Genomic DNA, 25,923 nt, shown 5'->3' with positions numbered 1-25,923 from the left:
TGCTTATTTTTCTTTGAGAAGATATCAGAATTCGTACAAATTTCATCCTTATTATTGTCAACACTTACAATGTTTTCATCATCATGATCATTACTAACATCGTACACTTGTAAACACGCAAAAACAATGACTCTTCACCACTGAAAATTGGGTCGTCGTAACTTCACATTCATTATAATCTTCGATGCCCCGAACATTATTCATTTGTGTTATCTTACTAGACGTAGATTCTACTGCTATTGTGAATAATAGCGGAGATGAATTACAACCTTGTCTCAAACCTTCTTGAAAGAAGGCATCTGACCATTGTGTTCAAGTAATATGGAACTCACTGTATAATGCCGCCAACATTCTTGTTCCTTGTGCCAATCTAAAGTGCATCACTCTTTGCTTTAATAAATTGCAAACCTGAAATTTCTGTAAAAGAGTCAATAATTTCATTAACACTTTAATAGAGTTGACTCTTTATCCGTCACAAATATAGTATTGTCGCCAGAAAATTAGTTATCTTAACTTTACATTCACCATAACCTTGAAGGGGTAATTCAATGCCCCGAACATCATTCTTCTTCATTGTCCATTTCGTTTTTCATTTTCAAATCAAAATTAAATTTAAAATTCAAAATAAACAAAAACATCAAAGGTCCCAACACGGTTCCCTGAGGTACACCTGATTAACTGAAATTGGTATTGACATTTTTTTTTAATCCAGTTCAAGATGGTGCTACTTATACCATACAAATCAAGTTTCCGGATTAATCGCTGCTGGTATGTTTGACAGATTTTCTGTGGTAAATACACTACAGTCACAGTTATTAAGAGCATTTGCCTTATCTCTCCCACTTACCATTTCATCGTATCGAATACGTTTTGGAAGTCGGTACAAATCATGACATCTTCTATGTCTTTTTTTCTATATGTCTCCGTACATCTTCAAAACGTATGGCAAAGCCATTTTAATCTGTGTTAGTTAAGGTGGGCAAAACTTGAAGCGAGAGCCTTCGTTGCAAGTTTGTAAATCTATATTCAGTAACGTTTATGGGTCTCCTGTTATCTAGTTTATTTCTTTAAAGTCCCTTCCCTACATGAAATAATATAATAATACCTCTTTTATTAGAGTTTGATAAAGAAAATACATCAAATATTTACCAAATATGTGACGTGTCATGTCAAAAGGGGACACTTTTGGGCAGGATCGTAAATGGAGAAATAGCCAACAATCAGACCGGAATATAACTGGCATCTTGTATGTTTGAGACATTTTCAAGGTAATTCCTACTCTCAACATTGTCAATAATATTTTTAAAGGCCGATATCTTAATTTCCAATTTGATAATGACATAACTGACGAACTTATTATATCTTCGCTTAGGAATGTCCGATTTCATTGGGGAAAACGGCAATGTGGAGCAGAATATCTCTATATTTAAGATATGTAAAAACCTCAAAATTGATAACCTGCCCACAATATGTCACCAAAATGGACCTAGCAGTAGTTGGCACACTTTTAGGTCACCGTCAATATGGGGGCACGGTGGCGTACCGGTACAGGCTCTACCTCTCAATCGCAGAGGTGAAATGGGGAGCTGTTATGAATATTGTCCAATGAACGCCGACCAATGGTATGATCATGCCTTGGGTATTGCATGGCAGCTGACATATTTTAACGACAGCGGAATAAAAGTAAATTTTTAAAAGCAGATTATATTCTCATCCTTTTAAATTGTATTCGTAAATAGTTAATGTATTTTTAGAATTTGTAAAAACAACGAGCGCCAATATTTAACTGCAGTATTCATGTCATTATATTAATAATTCGTAAGATTAGAGCCTGAAGGCCCTATCTGCATTAATAGCTGCCCTATACGTCCATTTGGACAAATAGCTGCATTCTATTTTGTATACATCTAAAATATGACACCTGGCAGCTATTGCAGGTAGTGACTTCTGTTCCTAGACCCTCGAATTGTTGTATATTTAGGCTTAATTCGGCTTATTACGATTAAGTATCACACAATTGATCATTTTGTCATGTTCCTTCCTTTATTGTTCTATGGGTACCCTTAACATGGGCCCCTACTAATGGATACCCATCTGCCGTTTTCTTTTGTCTTTGTATGTTGCTATTTGTGATGGCAGAAAAAGTTAAATAAATAAATATATAAATAAATTATGGTAGTAATGGGCTAATCCTACACAACCTGAAAAACATGGCCTTATTCTTCCAAACAGGAAGTGTGAATTGCAAATGGGGTTACCTGAACTACAGTTGACAACTACGACCCCGGGGGGGGGGTCTTCGAAAAAAAAATTCCGGGGATGTGCCACGCAAACTTTCGGATGCTGACTTTCTCTATACCTACTTTTTGCTGTTTTTGCCACCCATCAGTATACCAATTTTTCACAAAAACACCCACCCAAATTTGCCCTAATTGGGCGCTTTTAGGGGCACTTTTGCCCAAATGCGCCCAATTGGGCGCATTGGTCTCCACTGAAAACCCACCCATCGATATACCAAAACTGCTGAAAAGGTACCCCAAAACCGTGGTACATCCCCGTATACCTTCAACCAGGGAGAACCCCCTCCGGGACTACGACCCCTGTGTGAGAGATTAAAGTCATGTCTTCATAGGGGGTGTATGGATTTCAATTAGAATAAGCCCAACTTGACACAAGACCAAAATGTAGAATGCTATACTTTACTGAAGGAAATTAAACGTTCGAAGGGCACGTCATCTTTAGCGAAAAAATATATATGATAAATTAAAATAATGTATAATCAAAATGAATGTTAATACTACTACATGTAGTAAAGACATCACAAAACTAACGCAGCTGTTATAAATACACCTATGGCTTCAGAAATATTAATTGTATTCACAATATTTTGACATAGAAAGAATGGTGTTGTGTCCAATGTCTTTCAATATTAACAACAGTAGTAGCGCTTTTAAAGAAAAATACCCGAATTTAAAAGTTGCAGTTTACGTTCAAAGGTTACTACGCAAGCATTGTAGCACGTTAAGCTCACAATTATCACCGAGCTTACTTCAAATCAATACAAACAGATGCTACTTTTAAATCAGGATATTTTTCTTTCAAAACACTGTTGTTGATATTGAAGGAAATTGGACGAATGGGGTATCAAAATACGCGTAAATAAGTCATCCTTCTTTTTATGCTAACATATTATGAAAACGTAAAAGCTATATGAGTATTTATAACGGCTGCGTTACTTTTTGTGCAGTCTCTATATTACACCATTACAATGCCGAAAAAAAAACTGATTTGGGTTTATGTACTCGACACCCAGTGGCGCGTCAGCACCAGAGTAGTTTTTTTATGAGGAGCGAAAGAGAATATCAGGGGCCCAAAATCCGAACAATTTCACCCCAAAATTTGGCGAGTTTTGCCCAAAATGATGTAATTATCAATGTCAAGTTTTATAAATTGATTTGACAAAAGGGGAAAATGGGGTGGCAAGTGTTACGAGCAAATACCCGCCACTCCCGTGTCGACGGTCGACACCTAAGTAATTAAATTGCTGAGTGCTGATAGTAATTACGTTGTCTTTGCTTCAGATTCCTCTTTAAAGCCTATGGGTCATATTTTTCCAGTTTATGTTACTTCCTTAAATAATACAGTTCATTTCTGCAGAGTAATACATTGCTCTAATAGGAAATTAGTCACGGAAGCTACTGGACACATTTATATTTTAATGTTGTATCACAGTTATTGAGTTATGACAAACACTAGGTCAAAACGATTTTTTTCCCCGCTAATTCCTCCCTCCCAGCAAAAATCATGCACATGAGGAAAATAAAACCTATTACAAGGAGCCGTGTGATCTTACGTATTAAACCAATACCCATGAGTGTGGGATTTCTATTTCTCAATATTGAGCACAAACACCGCTAGCTCATGCACCATGTGCACCGCTACGACCCACCTTAAAGACTGTGAATGTCAAAATAAAACATAAAACTTAAAGGATGGCTCCGGCAATCACAACATTATCAGGTGAGTATGCCTTATATGTTAAAAAATTATTATTAAGCACGAATCACATGGATTTATTTAAAACAAACTCATAGTGACCATAAAAATGAATAAAAACAGCCGGCTCTCAACACGCGATATTCAAAATTCCCGCGCCGAAATTATCCAGTGCAATGACGTCATGGTTATTTGGGCTCAATTGTTGTCAGCTTTCATTGTATTACTGGGACGTCATTTCACTCAATAATCTCGGCACCCGGGAATTTTGAATATCGCGTGCTGAGAGACGGTTGTTATTATGGTCGTTTTTATTCGTTTTATGGTCAATATGAGTTTGTTTAAAATAAAACCAGTAACCACGTGATTCGTGCTTGATAATAAAAGGCATAATGTTGTGATCGCCGGAGTCATCCTTTTAAAATTGCAATCGCCCTAAAGGTGAGGATAGAAGTATCGACATCCAACAACTGGTAAGTAATTTGATGAGTCAACATTTACTGCCTCATCGCTATTCAATGTGCAGATGGTGCCTGTGTTTGTCGTCTCCAAGTTAAACGAAAGACAATCGCCTCGTCGACTACATTCAAAGCTACATTGGACTATTGCGTTAGTCGGGCTGCTGGTCTCCTGGTATCAATTGCGTGATTTTGAAGACAATTGTTTCCACCGTCATAATGATACCATTCTGCAGACAGAGAAAATATTGATACGAAATGTGTTCTACCGTACATTTTGTGGGTTAAATGTTCAATGATTCTTGAAGAAACTTATAATTCGCTGTAGAAGTAGTTATGTAACAGGATTACTATTAGTTACCAGAGCAAAGGGTCAAAACTATTTTTGAATGTATTGCCCTGCATTAGACCTTTAATAACCTTTGATTAGACATACGCTGTACCTTTACATAGCAACATAGGTTATCAAAGATAGGCTTAAGACCCGGATCGTAATTCCGTAGAAATTTCACACTAGAGAGACTGCTGTGTTATACAGCCTGCGTGAAGCGTGCTTATATACAACGTTCAAAACGTACGTACATATTGCTAGTCTCCGTCCCTTCTCACGAAGAAGCACAAGGCGGCTGGAACAAAGACCAAGATCTGATCTGCTCACAAGAGGGCGAAATACTTGAAATTTAGTGGTCTCTGGGTCTTATGTCTACTACAATACAGCATGCTTTTGATGTTGACTAAAAACCAAGGTTAACATGCTATTTAAAATTAATTGTATGTCAGTGCTTTCCAAATGTTATGGTTACCAAAAAATAAATATTTAGGTAGATTAAGGACCACTACATGAATTAATATCATGACTTTATTTTCATAATGATACTTTTTCGTGGTGAAAACTAGTCGCGTTGTATGAACCATCGCGACAAAAATGTAAAAAATGTCAGTTTTAACGTGGACCGTACGTATAGGCCTACCGTGCGTTTGTATCAAAAAGGTAAATCACAATCTCTTTTTACACGGCCAATCTCACACGCATTTTAATGGACAATACAGGGTGTCCCAGAAAAAGTTGGACGTAAGTCAAAAAATAGGCACAAGAATCGTAAAATCTAAAAATCAGCGTGTAGCCCATTTTATTCTACATCTTATATGCTAATTTTACTAGAATCGGTTGACTGATTGCGAAGAAATGAGCGATTACATAACGCATGAGTCAATTCACTTCATTCCAAGTTTGAAAGAAAGATCATTCAACACAATGCGCACTAGTGGTTAATTGTCAATGGGCTTCATAATTTCTGTTCGGTGAAATCCTTTTCGGTTTTTTTAAACAATCTGTTTCTTGCAAAACATTTAATTAGGTTTTGTTCAAATTTGAAAACCTGCACGATATTGAAAATGAAAGATCGCATGTAAGATGATGCTCGGTACTTGTAAATATAATGTTGCATAAAGAATTATTGCATAAAGAAATCCATCTGGCTTAAAAAAAATTCTTTCACACAAGAATTTGTAATGCAAAGCTTAAATCTTTTAAAACTTCAACATTAATGTTGCATGGTATCAAAAATCACACGTAAAGCTGTAAGCACTTGATCATTGTCATTCTTGGCTCAAAATGTTCTTTGGAAAGTTAAAATATAACATTTGCACCACCTAAAGAATTAAAGCTGGAAAGCTTCCAATTTCAGAAATCAAAGTTTTCTCAGACAAAATGTTGTTCATCTTCAGTGAAAGCATGAACAATATAACACCGCCGGATTATAAAATAGATAATGAGGACTAAATTTAATAAGATACACAAACTTTAGGAAGAGGTGAGTGAGTATGAAAAAAGCGCCTGTTGATTAAACTTGGAATGAACTGCATTGATGCGCGCATTATGTAATCACTAAAATCGTTAATTTCTTCACAACCAATCAACCGATTCAAATTAAATTTTTGTATGTGATGCACAATAAAATAGGCTATGCGTTACATTTTAAACATTTTGATTCTGCTGTCTATTTCTCGACTTACATTCAATTTTATTCACTGGGTAATTTTTTCTGGGACACCCTGTATGTATGTATGAACCGCGCGTATCCAGTGGGCACAGCACAGGTTAGGATTTCGACGTTGAATCAACTTTGATACAACGTCGAAGTTGCAACCTAACCTGATTTCAACCTGATTTTAACGTAGAGGTTAGTTGAAATCATGTTGAAATTTCAACGTTGATATTTGCAAATACAACGTGATTTCAACCTGATTTCAACGTCGATATGAATGAAGTCAAATTTTCACACCTCAATCAGCGTTATAGTGAGTGAGTTTGTGTTCTTTATAGTGAGACAAAGTTATGACATTACCGTACATCTGCAATGACCCCGAGGTCACACTTGCAAAGCACGGGGAATGTGTAAACATTGTAGCGCGAGCTATAAACAGCCAGTTCAACCGTTGTTATCATGGCAGCGAACACGTGGCCTTTTGGGGGGAACTAGGGGCAGGCCAAAATTTGGAGGCTCAAAACCCCTCAAAACTCACCGTGACGAAGGCTTGCGCACGCAAATAGCCAAGTTGTGGTTTATGTAAGCCTATAAGATCGACAGTGGCGGTGGCTGAGCATTACAATTTAGAGGCAGACGAGCATAGATTTTACTAGGACATTTTTGCAATATTGTACCCTATTTTGGCCCAAAACATGGTGTTTTTCAGGCTATACATAGTGCAGTTTTGTCCACGGCAAATTCACCGTGACCTTTTCAGCCATAAACCCGCTTAGTGAAGATTAAACCGAAATATTTGTCCTTGTGTTATAGTGCAAACAGGCTTTGAAATAAGAAGAAAATCCAAGGGTCCTCTTGCCTTTGAAATTTCAAGGGTCCTTGCGAATTTTCAAGGGTCCGACTATTTAATATGAAGTATTAAATGTTGGTGTAGACTATAGAAACAATAACTAGCAATACCTCCTGCTTGAGAGAGAATTAGCTACGGCGATCACGGTATGAAAATATGAAGATTGAGAAGTCGGGTTGAAGACTCGATGGGAAACTAAAATGAAAGTATACTCAAGGAGCTGGAGGTATTATGTTAACTGGATTTATAGTGGAACAACAAAACTGGGATTTTCTGCTCTTTGCTTGGTTCAATTTTTACGGGTCATGCGGACCCGTACCGTGGGAAATTTGCGGGTCTGCGCCTACTTTCACAGGTATTTGACGCAAGGACGCGCCTTATTTCAAACGCTGACTGTGCAAATATCTCGCGCCAATATTATTCGGTTGAGAAGGATAGGCGACGAAGACTGTTCTACGGGCGGACGGATCTTTCATGTACTATATGTAGGGTCGGTCGGTCGGGCATTTTCAACGTTGTCTCTGCGTTCATTTCGTACGCGCAAAATCTTCAAAAACTAGCTAAATACGCGACCTCGCTTCGATTTTGAAGTATGTACGATCACGGCGTTTATTCAATGATTGCACACATAAACAGGTATGACAGGGTGATGAGTGCAGCTGCGGGGCAACACGTGCAAAAATTGTTTTAGTCTTGTTTTGACCCGTCGCTAAGGCAGTTAATCCAGTGCATCACTATTTGTAATTCTAATTAAACATAAACAGCGTACACTTTTCTATACGGTAATTAAGTTTTCGTGTGAAAATAGGGCCATTGCGACAATGCGGCCTCAAACTCCAGCGGACAACGTCATATAAATGGGGGCATGAGAATAGGGTGAAACTATTTTTTTTACCCATGGTGTGTCAGTTTTCTTTCTTCTCTCTCAATGAGTCATTTTATTTAAAGTGTCCAGCAAAATTAGTACAAACTTTTAGCTGTAATTGTATTTAAAGGATATAGGGCCTACCTGCAGCAAAATTGCTGGAACGGTTTCGTTAAAAAGTGGTTTGCGGAGCATTAAAATGCTTTGCTTGCGCGTTATGGCCATGTATATACTTCAACACAAAAAGTCCAACTTTTAAGGTAATTATGTTCTTAAAATGCCAAGATCTATTTCAAGAACCACTGAACCAATACTGGGCTTGTTTGTACTCATTCTGCATTTTTCATGTTGATTCCAAATATGGACATGAATAAAAGCTCTCATTTAATAACTATTTTATAGCACTAGTGACATTTCACATCGTTTCAGGATGTTTTCAAACTGATATGAACAGCTGGTCTATGGTATTTACTGATTACATCATCATCTGATGACGCCCTCTAGACCAGCTGGTCATAAAGGTGACTGGGTGACTGAGTTGATAGGCCCCCTCGTCTGCATTCATAATTGTCTGCTTGTTGTAGTTGCCTCTTTTTCTTCGTATCATGATGCAGTCATGTCTACAGTAGAATTCATCTCGACCTTTGCAGGACTTAACCCCATTAAAAGCTATTAAACCAAGATAACACTCATTGAAACAGCTCAACTGATTAAATCGGATCTTCTCTGGTTGTGCACAAGTGACTGTTTTCATGTGCGATATCGCAATAAAGCTGGTATTCATAGCTTCAGTTGGGTAACCGATTATAAAGGAAACGAAAGGAAACAATGTTATGTGTGGCTTTGTTCACGAAATCAGACAATGGCGTGCTTTTTGTAAACCAGCATTCTTGAAAATAAGCAACATAATGATTTTTGACTTAACACGGTTTGGAAATAATTTCTTCATATTTTTGGTGTTATCTGTCGTTTACATGTCCTTCCTAAAACACAAAAGTACGACCCTCTCCAAACACCTAAATTAGCTAAAAATTTAGGACATGTTACAAAACTATATTGTCTAGAATTTTAGAAGAGTACTTTTAATATTGGCCGGTTATTTTTCACACAGCGACGTTAACTAGGCAATGTACTATTACCTATAACATTAACTAAAACACCAAAGTACGAATATTTTCAAACATCTAAATTAGCTAAAAATTTAGGACATGTTAAAAAACTATATTTTCTAGAACTTTAGAAGAGTACTTTTAATATTGGCCGGTTATTTTTCACACAGCGACGTTAACTAGTCATATCCCCATACTGTTAACGTAGGGCTATTTGTAAAGGTCACGCGTCAATGGGAAAGAGCACTGTGTATTGTGTATAGGAAAACGGACAGTAACTGCAGTATGTCCAGATAAATTCTCTAATCCATCTAGTACCTCTCTCGTTGTCGTTGGTGAGACTGTCTGATTCCTCCCAATAAGGTGGTTTTGAGTTGTGGCATGTACAGATGGCGGAATTGGTTTAGGTTGATTGGGATTCTTTTCTGGTGGCTCTAGTCAATATCTTGATGCTAAGTCATCATGGTCATTGTGCTTTATCTTTGTTTTCGTTCTTGTTCTTGCGTGTTTCAAAACTTACCGTAACCTATGTATAGGTTTGGACATGGTTGTGACACGGGATATAACACAACCGGTTGTATTGTCAATATCAGTTTATCCAGGATGGTCGAGCAACTTTCTCAAACTAAGATGTGGCCGTACTTTCTCCTTGGATGTAGGGGATAGAGGCAAATGTACGGATGTTTTTCTTGTCTTTGCTTTCCTTTGGTTTTGGCTGAGTTGATTTTGGATTTTATCTATTTTACTTTCTTGACTGCCCACTCGAGATACCCGTACTGTTGTAACGCTTTCCTGATATTGCCCTATAATTTCTATCTTCCTCCTCTGTAACTACTCTTCATTCTATCCAACAACGTTCTCGCTACCCTGAGTTTGTGAAGAAGTGGATGGTGCGACTAAAAATTGAGGAAGATCTGTGTGGGTATTTTTTCTGTACACTAACAGCTTAAAACACTATACCATACTTTCCTAACAGAGTTTCCAAGAATGGGATTTGGCCTCCAGATTCCAGTTCATGCTTAATGTTCCCAGTACTGTCCATCGTATTAAGGTGTTCTGTGAGATGGCCGTTCTTAATGATCTCTAACACGTCATCCACATAGCGCTTCCATAATCTGGGTTTGTATTCTATGGTAGCCGTCGCTAACGCTTGCTGTTTATAAAACTCCATGTATAGGCCTAGATATTGGCAATTATCGGAGGAACAGAGCTACCCATTACCGTGCGTTGTTCGTAATATGTGCCCACTGAATACAAAATACATGGTAGTGAGAACAAACTCCAACAAATCCATAATGTTCTTTACCACGAGGAGAGTGCGAGTCTTCAAGGTATTATTCTCATCCAATCTCTTGCGGGCTATTTCTAACGCTTGCCAATGCTTGTTCAATAGGTCAATTTTACGATAAGCTAGTCCAGAGGGCGTCATTAGGTGATGACGTCTGTCAGCCATCTGTTCGGATCAGTTTGAGAAACATCCTGAAAGAATGTGAAACGTCACTGTTTTTTCCAATAAAGGTAAGTTTGGAATTATGAGACCTTTTGATGAATCCAAGAAATCCTGGGCAAGAAAATGCAAAATTAGGATTTTTTTAATTTTAAAAGCAAATTGGAATTTGCAAGTCGTCTGTAGTCGATACCCCTGAGGCCTATAATACCCATGTGGAGTGGATTAACATACAAAAAAGAAAAAAAATCATCATATTCTTACAGTACTATTTTTTTCCAAAGATTTTTACGGAACGGTTCCGAGAACATTTCTGGCGGAAATGCACATAACATTACAAAATATAATTTATTATACAGTGCAAGTAAGGATATTTTTGCAGATCACCTCTGATAATTTTTTTTGGCTCTCTTGTACTGATAATCTCAAATAGCTTCATATGTTTGCCGGTTATATAAACTCGTTATCATCCAATCATCAATTTTAACTCTTTTGAACTTGACTTACTTCCAGATGACCATGATGTAGGCGCGGGTGTTGGCGTCACCATTGTGATTTCACAGGCCGCTGCATTGAATGAAATCGTTAACTGACAAAGGACATCATGTAATTTGCCGTCAAAGCCGAGTACAAGGCAATTTTCAGTAGTATCGCCATTAGGTTCTGCAATACCACCATCTGTTCCCCAATCTAAGAAAAGGATTATAAAATAAAAAGAAATGAAAACCAAACGAACGCGAATTAAAGTTTTTCACACCAGAATCAAGAGAATATTTAATAAACAAAAATCAACCTATAGAGATCAGGCAGGCTTCAGAGAGAGCTTTTCAACAATTGATCATCTGTAGACTTTGAACTAACTGATTGAGAAAATGAGTATCAGCTGAAGCTTTATATATTAAAAAAGCTACATTAATTACGAGAAAGCCCTTGAATCGGTGGAACATTTAACGTTTTACTTAGCTTGATAAAAATAACTCACCCCAAAATCCTTGATTGTCACCAGCCGAGTTCCAAAAGTTGGATGAGTTATCACATGTCCATTGTCCTTCCACTGCATCCTTACATCGTAACCAAAACCCATCAAGCGACACTGGGCTATGATCGGCGTTGAGTTTGGCCGCAAGAAAGTCCGCTTCGGCTTGACTTTCAACCAACACCTGCAATAATAATTGCAATCCTTAAAATATGGCTTACTCTTTCAGCCAAAATTGCCTCCTTTCCGATGGTATACCATAGAATTCCATGCCCTTTCGTCAAAAATGCCAGTGTTGCCTGTTCGGGCGCTGTTTGGTCAGACAGTCGGACCGGCTGGTAACATGGGTAACATTGAATACTTATTACTTGATTTATCGTTAGATATAGTGATAAACGGACAATTAATTTCCATGGTCGAGTGTTGGTTTTTTCCGATCAACACCGATATTAAAGCCTCCTTCACAGCCGGTATAACAAACCGTGAGCCACGTGAAGCTTGGGCCGAAAACTAGAAGTAGCCCGAATGTTGGACCGACAGAATTTTTTAAACAGCAGATCGGGTGTAATAGTCGGGGGGAGGGGGTATAAGAAGGCCTAGTTAGCACCCCTCTAGAATTGAATGCACCTATTTTTGGAAGGGCTAAGGAAGATTTGTTGACATGTTAATTCTCAAAAGTGCGTAAAGGTCAACACAGGTGTCAAATTTCAATATTGTAGCTTTCCAATACTTTCAATTAATGGAACAAACTCATAGGGCCTACTGGAGATTTTAAGAAAACTGGTTTTTGTTTCAATTACATAAATGACGAAAACTCACCGGAATAGCTTCAGTATTCAAGTTACCACATGTAGTCTCAGCAAGAATCGGTGACGTAAAGCCTCCCTGAAAGTAATAACATTTATTGGCCCATGCTTCAAAGAATGTTGGACACGTAAATTGACCTACCAAAGATACAAAAGTTATAAAAAAATCATGAATAAGTTAAAATTTACAATAGGTTTCAGCTACATCTGATATATTTACTTTGCATTAAACATAATTCTTTCAACATTATCAAAATTAATGGTAATGAAAAAACACTAACTGCAGGGGGCGCACTCACAGTGTAAAAACATTTAAACACATGTTTGCGTTAATTTTGATATCCACTTGATATCAACATGTTAACGTGTGAATAAAAGTGCTAACAGCACGTTAACGTGTATGCAACGCCTCAAATACACAGTTACGGGGAAAGTAATAAATATTTCACGTGTAAAAGTGTTAAAAACAATAACACTTGTCTTTAGTGCAGAAGCAGCTGGTTTGGGAAAACAGCTTGACTAGCTAGACAAATCCAACGAGTCAAGTGATGGTCAGAATTTAGTAGGCCATGACTGGGTCTCCGGCGCACCAAACTGGTGTTGTGACTACCCAATTGGGTGGATTAAAGCAGCTTAAAATCGATGTTATGTTGTATTCAATGTTTTGTGTTGTAAACTTTCATCATTCTATTGTCGACGTGTAACACGGGTGATGAAATGCAGTTTAAAATCCCCGCCAAGGACGCATCATTTTATATTTTAGTTGGGATATATCAGACGGGGATCCAGCTATGGCTGCCATTATGGGGTAGGAATACGTGAAATTGGATTCGTCTATAGCTTCAAATCCGAAACTGCATGTATAGGGGGTATCAAAACGTTTTAGAAATCGCACAGAAGTGAAAGAGCTATCAATGAAATTTTGTCAGTGCAATCACTGGTCCTTATGTACACTATGGTGCAAAAATGGTCTAATAAGTATGTTTACTTTTTTTTACAGGAGCTAGATGTCACTACCTGCCTATGTAACCGCATAACCAGCAAAATGGAGAAAATTGAGACATGCAGCATGATTAAGTTTCATTTTAAGGGTTACATATACAGTGCCCAGAAAATCTGTGATGAAATAAAAATTCCTTTTCCAAAAAGCGACAGTGACATATCACAATCACCACCGAAGATAACTTTCACTTCATCATCAATTTTCTAGGCACTGCAACCCTTCAAAAGCAGGATCTTAATAATGCTGCTTGCCTCAATTTTCTCAATCTTGCAGTTTATGCGCAGTAACTGAGGCAGCGGGTTATTGGCATCTAGTGCCACCTGTAAAAAAAATAAACATACCTATGAGACCATTTTTGGACCATAATGTACATAAGGACCAGTGATTGCACTGACAAAATTTCATTGATATAGCTCTTTCACTTCTGGGCGATTTCTAAAACTTTTGATACCCCTCGTAGATCAAGCCAGGAAGTAACATTTCATTTCACTACGTAAGAGTTTGAAATGCGACCCATATCCGGGGTGGGGGTACATTGTGATGTGTCCTGAGTAATTTAATTTGATGATTTATCTTTGTTTACAAAGTTACATGAGTGATGACATTTTGGGGAATTCCCCTCTCAAATTGAGCAAAACAAGCTGAATCATATCTAATTTGGAATATTTGGAAACCCCCTGAAAGTGATGTAATGGGATTTCCCCTCAGGAAGTGATGTCATGTGAACGGTTAATGTTATAATTAAGACTTTGGAATTCCCCAGATTGAGCATAATGTGAAGGCAGTAAATGGCCCAGAATAGAATGGGTTTTTCCCAAGCTTGGTATATAATAAGAAAATGTAAACAATGATTCACAGTTGATAGTGTTGATCTGGGCTATGCTTACAGTCCAATTCCTTGAAGGAAAGGAAATTACAAACCAGAAATATTTTATGTAGTCAAAGTACTACTATTTACCAGTGTTGTCGGAGAAGATCTAGAATACGTCAAAGAACGTTATTCTCCCAAGAAAGGAAATATATTCTTCTGTCGACTTGCTGAAGTCTGGTATTTTGATTCAACGCAACTGTCAAAATAAGTGGGGACAACTGCATCGCAGTCCTGCTTCCTGAAGATATTGTGTGAAAGGTGGAAATAGCACCAAGTTTGGAGAAAGCAGCGCAAGGAGTTAAATTTGGAGAACTGCGCAAGGAGTTTAGCATAGGAGAACGGCGCAAGGAGTTTAGCATAGGAGAACGGCGCAAGGAGTTTAGCATAGGAGGACGGCGCAAGGAGTTTAGTATAGGAGAATTGCGCAAGGAGTTGTAAACGTGTTTGGAGAACACCATTTTCGTGTAAGGATTTTATACGCAAGGAGTTATCAATGCAAGTGTACAAAGGACTTCGCTGATTGTCGCAGGACACGTGAATAGGGATATATTAAATCAGTCGTCCAGAACATTACAAGAACTTTATGATCACCAAGGAAGAAGAATGCTGGCTAAGTACAAAATAGATAAAGAGTGATTATATTTGATTAATGTATATGTGCATTTGTAGTCATTATATTGTACCAAAGGAAACTTGCTTTCAATTAAAGACTTAGATTTTGTTAGCTTAAACGAACAGTGTATTTGTGTTGTGCATTCGTGTGAGTTCGGGTAAAAGGTGATTTTGGCCTTGAGTCAAGTACGACTCGTAACAAAATCATATATGTTTGGTGGGTGTGCCCCCCGTAATTTTGAGGTGATGGGTCTTTGGGAACTGACCGCGTACCAGTAAAATGGTGCCTAGTGAGCTGTGAACAGGTAAATTGGTCTTTTAGAGCTGCGAACAGTCAAAATCAAGGGTCTTTCTTTGCTTTGAAAATCGTCTGAGAAAACCCAGAAATGTGAGGAATGGGCATTTTATATCGACAAATATGATTTTTGCATAAATTATGCAAATTAGGTACCAAATATGGCGGCCAAAGGTGGCCATTTTGGCCAAATTTTGACGCGCTCACCTAAAAAACCATACCACCTATCTGTAATTTGGCACACATGATCTTTATGCAATTCTGCATGTACTGACATTTTTTTTTTTTTTTAACTTCTCTGTTTAAATTTAAATGGTAATTAAAAATATGTAAATTAGCCAAATTTGACGGCTTATTAAATATGCGTAATAATGTATCTCAATAACCGAAGGGAGTTTTGAAAAAATAAAAATGTTTAAAGTCTAGAAACACCTAATTTGCATATTACGTCTATCTTTATACAACCTTTCATGACAATTAAGTGAATTGTTCAATTGTATGTATTTGTATGCAACAATATCATGCTTTTTTACTTAAAAATCACATGAATTGGACTTTTATTGACTTTTATAGACAACAAACAAAATTGACCCTGAATACTTATGTATTTGTATAGGAAAATGTATTATGCGCCGAAATTTTGCGACATTCCTTTCACTTCAATCAACCATAACATTTGAACCGAAATTCCGATTTACATCAAAGAAAAAGCAATTAGAACACAAAACTGTGATGCAATTATTGAGCAAACAACATATTTTGACCAAAATAACAGTTATGGTAAGGGGTCTTCTACCTTAAAGCTGCTTGGCATCTGACGCAATAAGCCCAATCGGCATTGGAAGTTTGCAATGCATTGTGGGACAGTTTTTGCAGTTTTAGGACACTTTGTCCTTTGACCTTTCAGAAATATTGGGTTTTTGTACATACAAAATATAATCTAAAATGTTTTGCAATATTTAAAACAAATATAAAAAATATAAATGTTTTAAAATTAATTATTTGGTATTTTTAATGATCAAAATTGTGACAATAATAAGAAAATTAATAATAATTACGTAAATTTTCCCGATATGTCAGAGGTCAAAGTGTCCTAAAACTGCTCTCAAAAACCGGAAGTTAGAATAGCGATTGGGCTTATTGCATCTTTAACATTTGAATAATAATAATAATTGGACTGACACCAATTCAGGAATTTCTTGTTTTATTAATGAAGAGAACATTTCAGTCTATTGATTAATTAGAGTTACATATTCTTGCCATTCATTAGGAAACGACTTTGGAGAAAACCTTCTGTTAATAAAATACTATGCTGAGCCACCAGCCTAGGTGGCTCACGCTCCAATAATTTCAGATGATTGAGCTCAGTAATACATCAAAGAATGTCTTCCAATTCATGAAAACAAATAGATAATCAGCTTATCGGATTAAAAGCTTAGAGGGAAGGTCTTGCTGCTCAGCGAGTGTTTGTAATTATCAGAAGGTTTTCTCCAAATTCATTCTCTAATGTGCTTACGTAGATTAGTACCTATATAGCAAGATTTTTAAAACAACTCGATAATGACATGCATGTTTTAATCTTTTGTATTCTTGTAACTGTTTACAAACACACAATTTTTAATATTAAGGATCATATCAAGTCAAGAAAGTCTACAAAAATTTCATTTAAAAAAAACTGGGTTCGATTCCCAGGTGGGATCACTTTTTCCAATTGTCTCCTTTATTATTTGCGACGGCGAACCTGGTAAAAAATTTTGTTTATTGTTTAATTCCATTTCATTTGAACATGCAAGTCATGCTTCATCACGACGCGATGTTGCCTCTACATGAGAAGATCTTGCTTCAGTGGCGGCACTAGGAATATTTTCGCGGGCGGCAAAATCAACAAATTTTGCGTAAAATTGCCGCAAACAGTTGAATTTTTCACAATTTGGGGCGGGGGTTTAAGGCTGACAAGCCCTTAAAAGTTGGGGTGGGGAGATTGGGGAACAAGGCAAATATTGGGGTGGCCCCTCCCCGGTCCGTAGTGCCGCCACTGTTCTGCTGACGACGACAGAAACAGATACATGGAGTCTAAGAAATAATCTTAATATAATATAGCCCCTACACCTCCGTGTTTGTCTAGTAGTCCTTTATGTTATAATGCTTGAAACAAAATATTAATAATTCATCAAAAAGAAATCGGCGTTTAATTAGTAGGTTGCAAAAGACACAAAATATATATGAAGATATGAATATTTCTTATTAATAACCATCTAATCGATATCTGTATTGGAAATGTGGCGACATTTTAAAGATTAATTGCACAAGGTCTGAAAATCAATACTGAATTAATTAATATTGTGAAATTAATGATACTGGCATTGAATTTCAAGATGTTAGCATTAAGTCATGCAAAAGATACTTGCATTTGTAACGTTTTAATGGGTTGCGCTAAATAGGTCATCAGATTATTACACATGATGGCTACACTCACAGACTTCATATAGACGAATCCAACGAGCCAAGTCATGGTCGGGATTTGGTCGGCGATGACGGGTCCCCGCATGCACCAAACTGGTGTAGTGACTGCCCAATTGGGTGGAATAAGGCCGTTAAAAATTCGATGTTAGATTATTTTGTGTTGTACGTCATGATGCAGTCATGTCTACAGTAGAATTCACCATGACCTTTGCAGGAATTAAACCCCATTAAAAGCTATTAAACCAAGATAACACTCATTGAAAACAGCTCAACTGATTAAATCATATCTTCTCTGGTTAAATCCACACAACATATGTTTCTGCTTTACTGTGCAATGGAGCAATGAGCTGGTATTATAGTTTCAGTTGGGTGAACGATTATAAAGCGAACGCTAGAGAACAATTCTGTGTGGGCTTTTGTTTACGAAATGAGACAATACTCTGCTTATTGTTAACCAGCGTTCTTGAAAATGAGAAGCATGGTGGTTTGCAGACTTAACACGGTTTGGAAATAATTTCTTCATATTTTTTGGTGTTATTGTCGTTTACATATCCTTCCTAAAACACCAAAGTACGAATATTTCCAAACACCTAAATTAGCTAAAAATTTAGGACATGTTACAAAACTATATTTTCTAGAATTTTAGAAGAGTACTTTTAATATTGGCCAGTTATTTTTCACACAGCGACGTTAACTAGGCAATGTACTATTACCTATAACATACACTAAAACATCAAAGTACGAATATTTCCAAACATCTAAATTAGCTACAAATTTAGGACATGTTACAAAACTATATTTTCTAGAGTACTTTTAATATTGGCCGGTTATTTTTCACACAGCGACGTTAACTAGGCAATTACCCATAATTCTAACATACGCTATTTGTAGAGGTTACGCGTCAATGGTAAGAGCACTGTGTATTGTGTATAGGAAAACGGACAGTAACTGCAGTATGTGTAACACAGGTGATAGAATGCAGTTTAAAATACCCTCCAAGTCCGCATCATTTCACATTTTAGGTGAGATGGAGCCGACGGGGACCCAACTTTGGCAGCCATTGAGGTGTAGGAATGCGTGAAATTGGATTCGTCTATATTCGACGTATGCGATTATATTTCCATATAATCAGACCCAAAATAATGCAAAATAGAAGTAAGGCATTTGACCCTGATCTAATGGGAAACTGTACACATGACCACGAAATCGGATTTCTATCAGAATTGCAATGGTCACGCGCTATGCCCGTACACAGGAAGAGGAGGGTACGGTCACCCCCCCCTCTGTCCCCCCCTACATAAATTGCAAAGGTACAGGTATAAAAAAAAGTCCTAAAAAATCAAATTTACGCGCGTAGCGAGCAAGTCCAAATCTTGGGAAGGAACACTTTCCACAACCCCCCCCCGAATTATGTCCTCAATAAATGACATGACCTTCATCTGCCACACGGGGTGTGTGAATTTCGAATGGGACAGTTGGGACTACCTGAATGGTTGACCCATTTGAAATCTATAAGTATATATATATTCCATAGGGGCGTGTATGGATTTCAACTGGGACAGCCCATTGGTCACGTAAGTGACTCTTAGATTTGGATTAAGCTTAAGAATTGTGACCGTATCCATTTGAAGTTAAACCAACCAGAAAGTTACCTCCCGCAGTAAAGGAGCGAGCACATTTACTGGATGCTGGCGGATTGTCCGGTCCAGTCTCTCTGACCACATGGGAGATAATGAGATTATACCCTGTGCAGCCATTGTCATAGGATGGTATAATCATTCAAAGTTGGAATTTCAAGTAAGACAGAAATACTGTAATTTGACATAGCATCTCGTATATTAGGCCTGCCCATCTCCGTAATTTTTTTTTATACCATTTGCCATTGAATTTCAAAAGCAAAAAAGATTTAAACAAGTAAACTAAGAAAATTATAATAGTAATTGACTGACGGTAGAAATAAGTAATATACACGTTAGAAAATTGCTTTTGTCCATATTACAGAAAATGCGCTATCTCCATAAATGGCACAAAAATAGTACGGTACACGTTAACGTATCTTACGCAGATGACACTATTAAAGGTCATATATATTGCTCGGACAACATCATCATGATCATATCATTGGCAAGCTAATATTATGTGGACAATGAAAAATGACTCCTTTTTTGAGATAATAAGACGTTTAAAATTGATATTCCGCAAAAACCAACTTAAGCGGTGAGTTCCTTCGAACGAGACAGATTTGACCAAGAAAAAAGTTGACGTCATGAAATGAGATGTGCCTGCTTTGAGAGAAGGGACTGTAAACGCTCTCAATTCACAGAACGTATACTGTTGTTGTTCTCAGAAAAAAGTCTAATCAAGTGTTACAAATTTAATGGTTTTTAAACATATGGATAAAATCAGCCGCTTCTTTTTTATATATTAGTAAATTGTGATATTAGGGCCTACAGTTCATATGTATATCAAGTTGTTGAGAAATATTTGGACAAAACAATAAAAAATATTTTAGACCAATTTTATCGTGATGTATATCCATATTGTATTTATTATGCAAATAAACAATTTCAATGGCCTTTTGTTCGAACCTTCCCGATTTCTCGTGCTACAAGATCGCATATTATACACATGACTGAATGTCAAAAGAGCTCATATCCAGGGCTCATGTGTATGTAACATGACTCTTCATTTACTGTGACGTCACCAGTCTCCTGCCATGGAAATCAATTTTTCTTCGAACGGGCGAAGGACCGTACATTTGTGTACGAGGCAGCATTTTACAAACACAATTTCTCTTTTTTCAGGAGAAATACGAATAAAAAAAATTGCAACGAGTGTCAACTTGTAATGTAATAATTATTCTCATCGAATGGAGTTAAACTTGTTTTTGCAATAGATATGCCCTTTAAATTTGGACTTTTATTCTCTCTCGTAGACCGATGTCACTTCCTGTCGAGGTCACAACTACTTCCGTAGTGATGGATCACACGGTTTGCATGACAACGCTATCACACTGTACACGTCGTCGATGTTCTGCTGTTTGAAAATCAAGTTTTAGCCATTTCTTTTTTCAAGATGTTTTTTCTGAAATCATGAGGTTGCAGGTCTTAAATATAATTTTGATCTATAAATTCCATACATTGATACCGCTATTGTGGTTCTCGTGAAAGCCTGATCCAGTCGCTATATGGTAACGCTCCGGGGTCACCAATGTGACGTCACGTCTACGACAGCGAATTGCCAGTTAGATACAACTAAAGGATTAAGATTGGCTGCTATAGTATGTTTCATTAAAACAGGATCACTTTTTAATCGTTTTTTTTTCTTCAATTTGGAGTAAGAATAACAATGTTCAGTTAAATAATTGTGCTTCGGTCGAAATCTGCTGGATTGTGCTTTCTTCAACAGACAAATGCATGCATCATACCAGATTACTTCTGCTATCTTCAGAAGACAGTAATAAAATAACGTCAGTTTCATGGTGTCTTCAGAAGATAGCAGTTAAATAACACCGGTTGCAGCTGTCATATACAGTGGCGTACCGTGGCCACTCCTACCCCGGGGGGCTGAAGAAAGTTAAAGAAAAGGTTGACCCAATTTTTTTTTCCGGTGGTTTGAAAAAATGAAGAGCAAAAAAAACCACTTTTATACCTTTTTTACAAATTTCTCCGCCTTTTTTTCTTCAGTAATTCTTTTTGCCGCCCTTCGTTTTTGCCGCCCCTGCTTTTTACCCGGGGGGGAACTCGCGCCCCAAAGCCACCTCCCCCAAATACGTGCATGATATAGCTGTTGCAGATGGGGTCTTATGAAATAGCTAGCTAGTATAGACAACACTTAAGTAATATGAATAACTAGGCGGTTACCCGTATTTCGCGGTTCTCGGCTGTCATAGTTATTGGCTTTTGCAGATCTCAAACCTGGGCTTCCTTGGCCAAAGTTACACCCACCGACCAAGTTTGAGCTCCATGAGCAATTTGAAATCTTTTGTTTTTTGACCTATGACCTCTCAACCGTAGGTCTGACAAAAAGGTCACAATGGAACTTTTGTTTGTTAGTCCAATTTCCACCTACCCACCAAGTATGAGCTCCAAAGGCAATTTGAAATTTTTAACTTTTTGACCTTTGACCTCTTAACCATAGGTCTGAAGAAAATATCACCGTGGAAACTTTTGTTTGTTAGTCCAAGGTCAACCCACCCACCAAGTTTGAGCGCCATAGGAGCAATTTGAAATTGTTACCTTTCTTGACCTATGAACTCTTAACCGTAGGTATGACGAAAAGGTCACCGTGGAAACTTTTGTTTGTTAGTCCAAGGTCCACCCACCCACCAAGATTGAGCGCCATAGGAGCAATTTGAAATTGTTACCTTTCTTGACCTATGACCTCTTAACCGTAGGTATGACGAAAAGGTCACCGTGGAAACTTTTGTTTGTTAGTCCAAGGTCCACCCACCCACCAAGTTTGAACTCCATAGGGGCAATTTGAAATTTGTACCTTTCTTGTCCTATGACCTCTTAACCGTAGGTATGACGAAAAGGTCACCGTAGAAACTTTTGTTTGTTAGTCCAAGGTCCACCCACCCACCAAGTTTGAGCTCCATAGGAGCAATTTGAAATTGTTACCTTTCTTGACCTATGACCTCTTAACCGTAGGTATGACGAAAAGGTCACCGTGGAAACTTTTGTTTGTTAGTCCAAGGTCCACCCACCCACCAAGTTTGAGCTCCATAGGGGCAGTTTGAAATTTTTACCTTTGTTGACCTATGACCTCTTAACCGTAGGTCTGACAAAAAGGTCATCGTGGAAACTTTTATTTGTTATTCCAAGTTCCATCCACCCACCAAGTTTGAGCTTCATAGGGGCAGTTTGAAATTTTTACCTTTCTTGACCTTTGACCTCTAAACCGTTGGTCTGACGAAAAGGTCACCGTGGAAACTTTTGTTTGATAGTCCAAGGTCAACACAATGGCGTGGCTAGATTTGCCGATTAAAGTATTTGAAATTAGACTTCAATTGAACTTGACCCCGTCCTTGACCTTTGACCTTTAAAAATATAAACTCTTTCGGTCTCATACCAAGCTGCACCCACCCACCAAGTTTGAGCCCCGTATGACCTACGGCGGCCTCACATTAGCAGTCACAGACAGACAGACAGATCTACAGATCTACAGACAGAGAATAGCGTATTATTATATAGATAATTGAACATAATTTAATTTTAATTGTGCTATCTTCAATAGATAGCACTATATCTTATCTTACGTAGAAGTCACTTTTAAATTTGGACGGACTTTTACTGCCAGTTAGATACAACTACACATTCAATTGAATTGTGCTATCTTTGGTAGACAGCATTGAAATTACTACAATGGTTTTCCAAATTGTGATGCATGTTTAGTTGCATTTATTAACACCAGATGAAGGACCGCTGGAAAATATTAAAATATAAGTAAGTATACCTAAGCAATATTAATGTTACATCAAAGAAATAAAACATTTCTTTAAGTACGACAAATTTTATTATGCAAGTGTGAATGTTAAGGCCCATTCAGTAATCCCAGCGCAAGTGTAAAAAAATTAAAATTGTTTATAAATTGCTTAAAAGATAAGGATAAGTCATTCAAATTGTCATTTGGTATTTTTGAAATTACAAATTTGGCAAAAAACGAAGAAAACAGCAGTACTGACGAAGTTGAAGCCCCATTTAAGTACATGCAGCTAATTTAGATACTGTCAGTATCTAAATTATAGATTCGTGTAAAATTTCTTATTTTGTCTAAAATACACGGCTTTCGGCTGAACCACTCGCAGGCTATGTTAGCACATCTATAACAATGACAAAGGTGCCAAAATCTTAATTTTGATGATTTTTACGATCGTCCGGATGAGCAAATCACTGAATGGGCCTTTAAGTTTAACTGACTTAAAGTGATGTTGTAACATTTCCATAAAAAATAGATTTGTATTTCATTTCCACAAAATGTTATTTTTTTCCCTACTTTTCTTTCTCTCTTCTTCCTCAATCTTTCTTCCTTTTTATTTCCCCTTTTGTACCTTTTTCTTCTCTTTTCATCTTCCATTTTCCTGCATCATTTCCTCATTTTGTTGTTGATTCGGGTGAACAATCACCCAGCCGGGAAAATAGTCGATGTATAGCTACGCCACTACGGAGGGCCCGTTTGTTTATTTGGTATAGACGAATCCAATTTCACGCATTCCTACACCTCAATGGCAGCCATTAGCTGGGTCCCCGTCGGCTCTATCTCACCTAAAATGTGAAATGATGCGGCCTTGGAAGGTATTTTAAACTGCATTCTATCACCCGTGTTACACGTAGAAAAAAGAATGATGACAGTTTACAACACAAAAGAATCTAACATCGAATTTTAAAGGAAGTGTCCGGTAATCACAACATTAAGCCTTATATGTTAGAAAAATAATTATCAAGCACGAATCACATGGTTTTATTTCAAACAAACTCATATTAATCATAAAACGAATAAAACAGCCATCTCTCAACACGCGATATTCAAAATTCCCGCGCCGAAATTGTCTAGAGCAGTGACGTCCACATAGTTCAATGAAGCCTGTCGACAAATGAGCACAAATAACCATGACGTCACTGCTCTAGAACATTTCGGCGCGGGAATTTTGAATATCGCGTGTTGAGAGACGGCTGTTTTTTATTAGTTTTTATGGTTAATATGAGTTTGATTGAAATAAAACCATGTGATTCGTGCTTGATAATTATTTTTCTAACATATAAGACCTAATGTTGTGATTGCCGGACACTTCCTTTAAGCGGGTTTAATCCACCCTATTGGGCACTCACAGCACCAGTTTGGTGCATGTGGGGACCCAATAATGGCCGACCAAATCCTGACCATGACTTGGCTCGTTGGATTCGTCTATACACTTACCTGTTGTGTTGTGTAAGCATATGAATACGATGGCAAGCTGAAGAAGTACCGTCATTTCGTTCATTTGCCTGGAATTTACCATTCTCATTCCTACATTGAAGTTGTGCAAAATACGGTTCCTTGAAATGATAGTCCTTGCAGGCAACTCTTCATTTGATTACTAGCTTAATTAAGATGTTGTTGACAATGGTCAAACTAATTAATACCAGCTAGCTGGACACTTGTTTATAAAACTATTGAGATTGGTTTTTCCCTGATACCAAAGCTAATAATGGTATTGATACTCATTGTTGTGTGAAATTACACATGTTATACCACTATGTATAAGATCGATTTCGACGAAGGCGTAACTAATTAATGGCGATAATGTTACTTGAATGCATTCGTGACTTTCTACGGATGATGAGCAATTAAAGGTAAGTGACGTATTTGATTATAAAAACATTGGGCAATTCCAGTTAAAATCCATACCCCTATGGAAAATATGACTTTAATTAATCTCCCACACAGGGGGGGGGGGTGTAGATTTCATATAGAATCACCCATTCAGGTAACAACATTTGAAATTCACACTTAACTCCCTGTGTAGAAGAGTAAGGTCATTTCTTCCAGGGAGTAGCCTATATGGATTTCAACTGGAATAGACCATTAGAATATACCGCAGACTTTGTTTGTTTTTTGACGAAAAAAAACCAAATGGTAGGCCTAAACACTATTTACAAAAAACATTACAATAAGATTTATGAGTACACGAAAGTGCTCCTCTTCATCAAAGGATTAAAGTTCTTCTGTCGAATTGCTGGAGTCTGGTTTAATATAAAACAACACATCTGTCAAATACAGTGGAGCAGTGTTAAAGAAGCCTGTTTCCTGGAGAAAGAGTGATTGGTGAAAGAAGCACCATTTTTGGAGAAAGCAGCGCAAGAGGATAAGCGTTTGGAGAAAGCAGCGCAAGGAGATTTATTTAATTATTCGCAAGGATATTTATAAACGCAAGTGTACAATGGACTTCGCTAATTTTCGCACGACAAGTGATTAAGGATATATACATCAGCCGTCCAGAACATTGCAAGAACGTTATGATCACCAACAAGAAGACTGCTGGTTAAGTACTGATTAATTTTAAAACTGTGATTGTGTGCTTATACTGTGTATGCAAATGTTGTTATATGTATCAATCATATTTTACTTTCAATTAAGGGTATACTATGCATTGTTGGTCGAAGCAGCAAAAAAAAAAGTAGTTCACAACATCTTGCGAATGGT

At 37.4% G+C, this 25,923-nt stretch overlaps 1 protein-coding gene across 1 annotated transcript; it reads right to left on the bottom strand.

Annotated features, from left to right (window-relative positions):
• Window positions 1-3,553: 3,553 nt before the first annotated feature.
• On the bottom strand, window positions 3,554-24,993 carry LOC140160848 (low affinity immunoglobulin epsilon Fc receptor-like). The gene is made up of 5 exons (XM_072184168.1): window positions 24,658-24,993; window positions 12,509-12,633; window positions 11,696-11,873; window positions 11,221-11,403; window positions 3,554-4,684 (listed from the first exon to the last, which is right to left on the bottom strand). The coding sequence occupies exons 1-5, from the start codon at window positions 24,743-24,745 to the stop codon at window positions 4,599-4,601; spliced, it is 660 nt and encodes a 219-aa protein (XP_072040269.1). The 5' UTR covers window positions 24,746-24,993; the 3' UTR covers window positions 3,554-4,598.
• Between the last annotated feature and the right edge of the window lie 930 nt (window positions 24,994-25,923).

Source organism: Amphiura filiformis, chromosome 9, assembly GCF_039555335.1.
Source record: "Amphiura filiformis chromosome 9, Afil_fr2py, whole genome shotgun sequence".
In the NCBI taxonomy this organism is placed as follows: domain Eukaryota; kingdom Metazoa; phylum Echinodermata; class Ophiuroidea; order Amphilepidida; family Amphiuridae; genus Amphiura; species Amphiura filiformis.
The sequence above is the reverse complement of the archived record's forward strand: the minus strand, read 5'-3'. Positions and strand labels throughout refer to the sequence as shown.

What these genes read in the sequence shown, in the direction of transcription:
- LOC140160848 (XM_072184168.1), bottom strand. Translation starts at nt 24,745, where the DNA reads ATGAGAATGGTAAATTCCAGGCAAATGAACGAAATGACGGTACTTCTT. An exon ending in TGAATACTGAAGCTATTCCG is followed by an intron (nt 11,874 to 12,508) that starts GTGAGTTTTCGT and finishes TTATTATTGCAG; the next exon opens with GTGTTGGTTGAAAGTCAAGC. An exon ending in TGACAATCAAGGATTTTGGG is followed by an intron (nt 11,404 to 11,695) that starts GTGAGTTATTTT and finishes TCCTTTTCTTAG; the next exon opens with ATTGGGGAACAGATGGTGGT.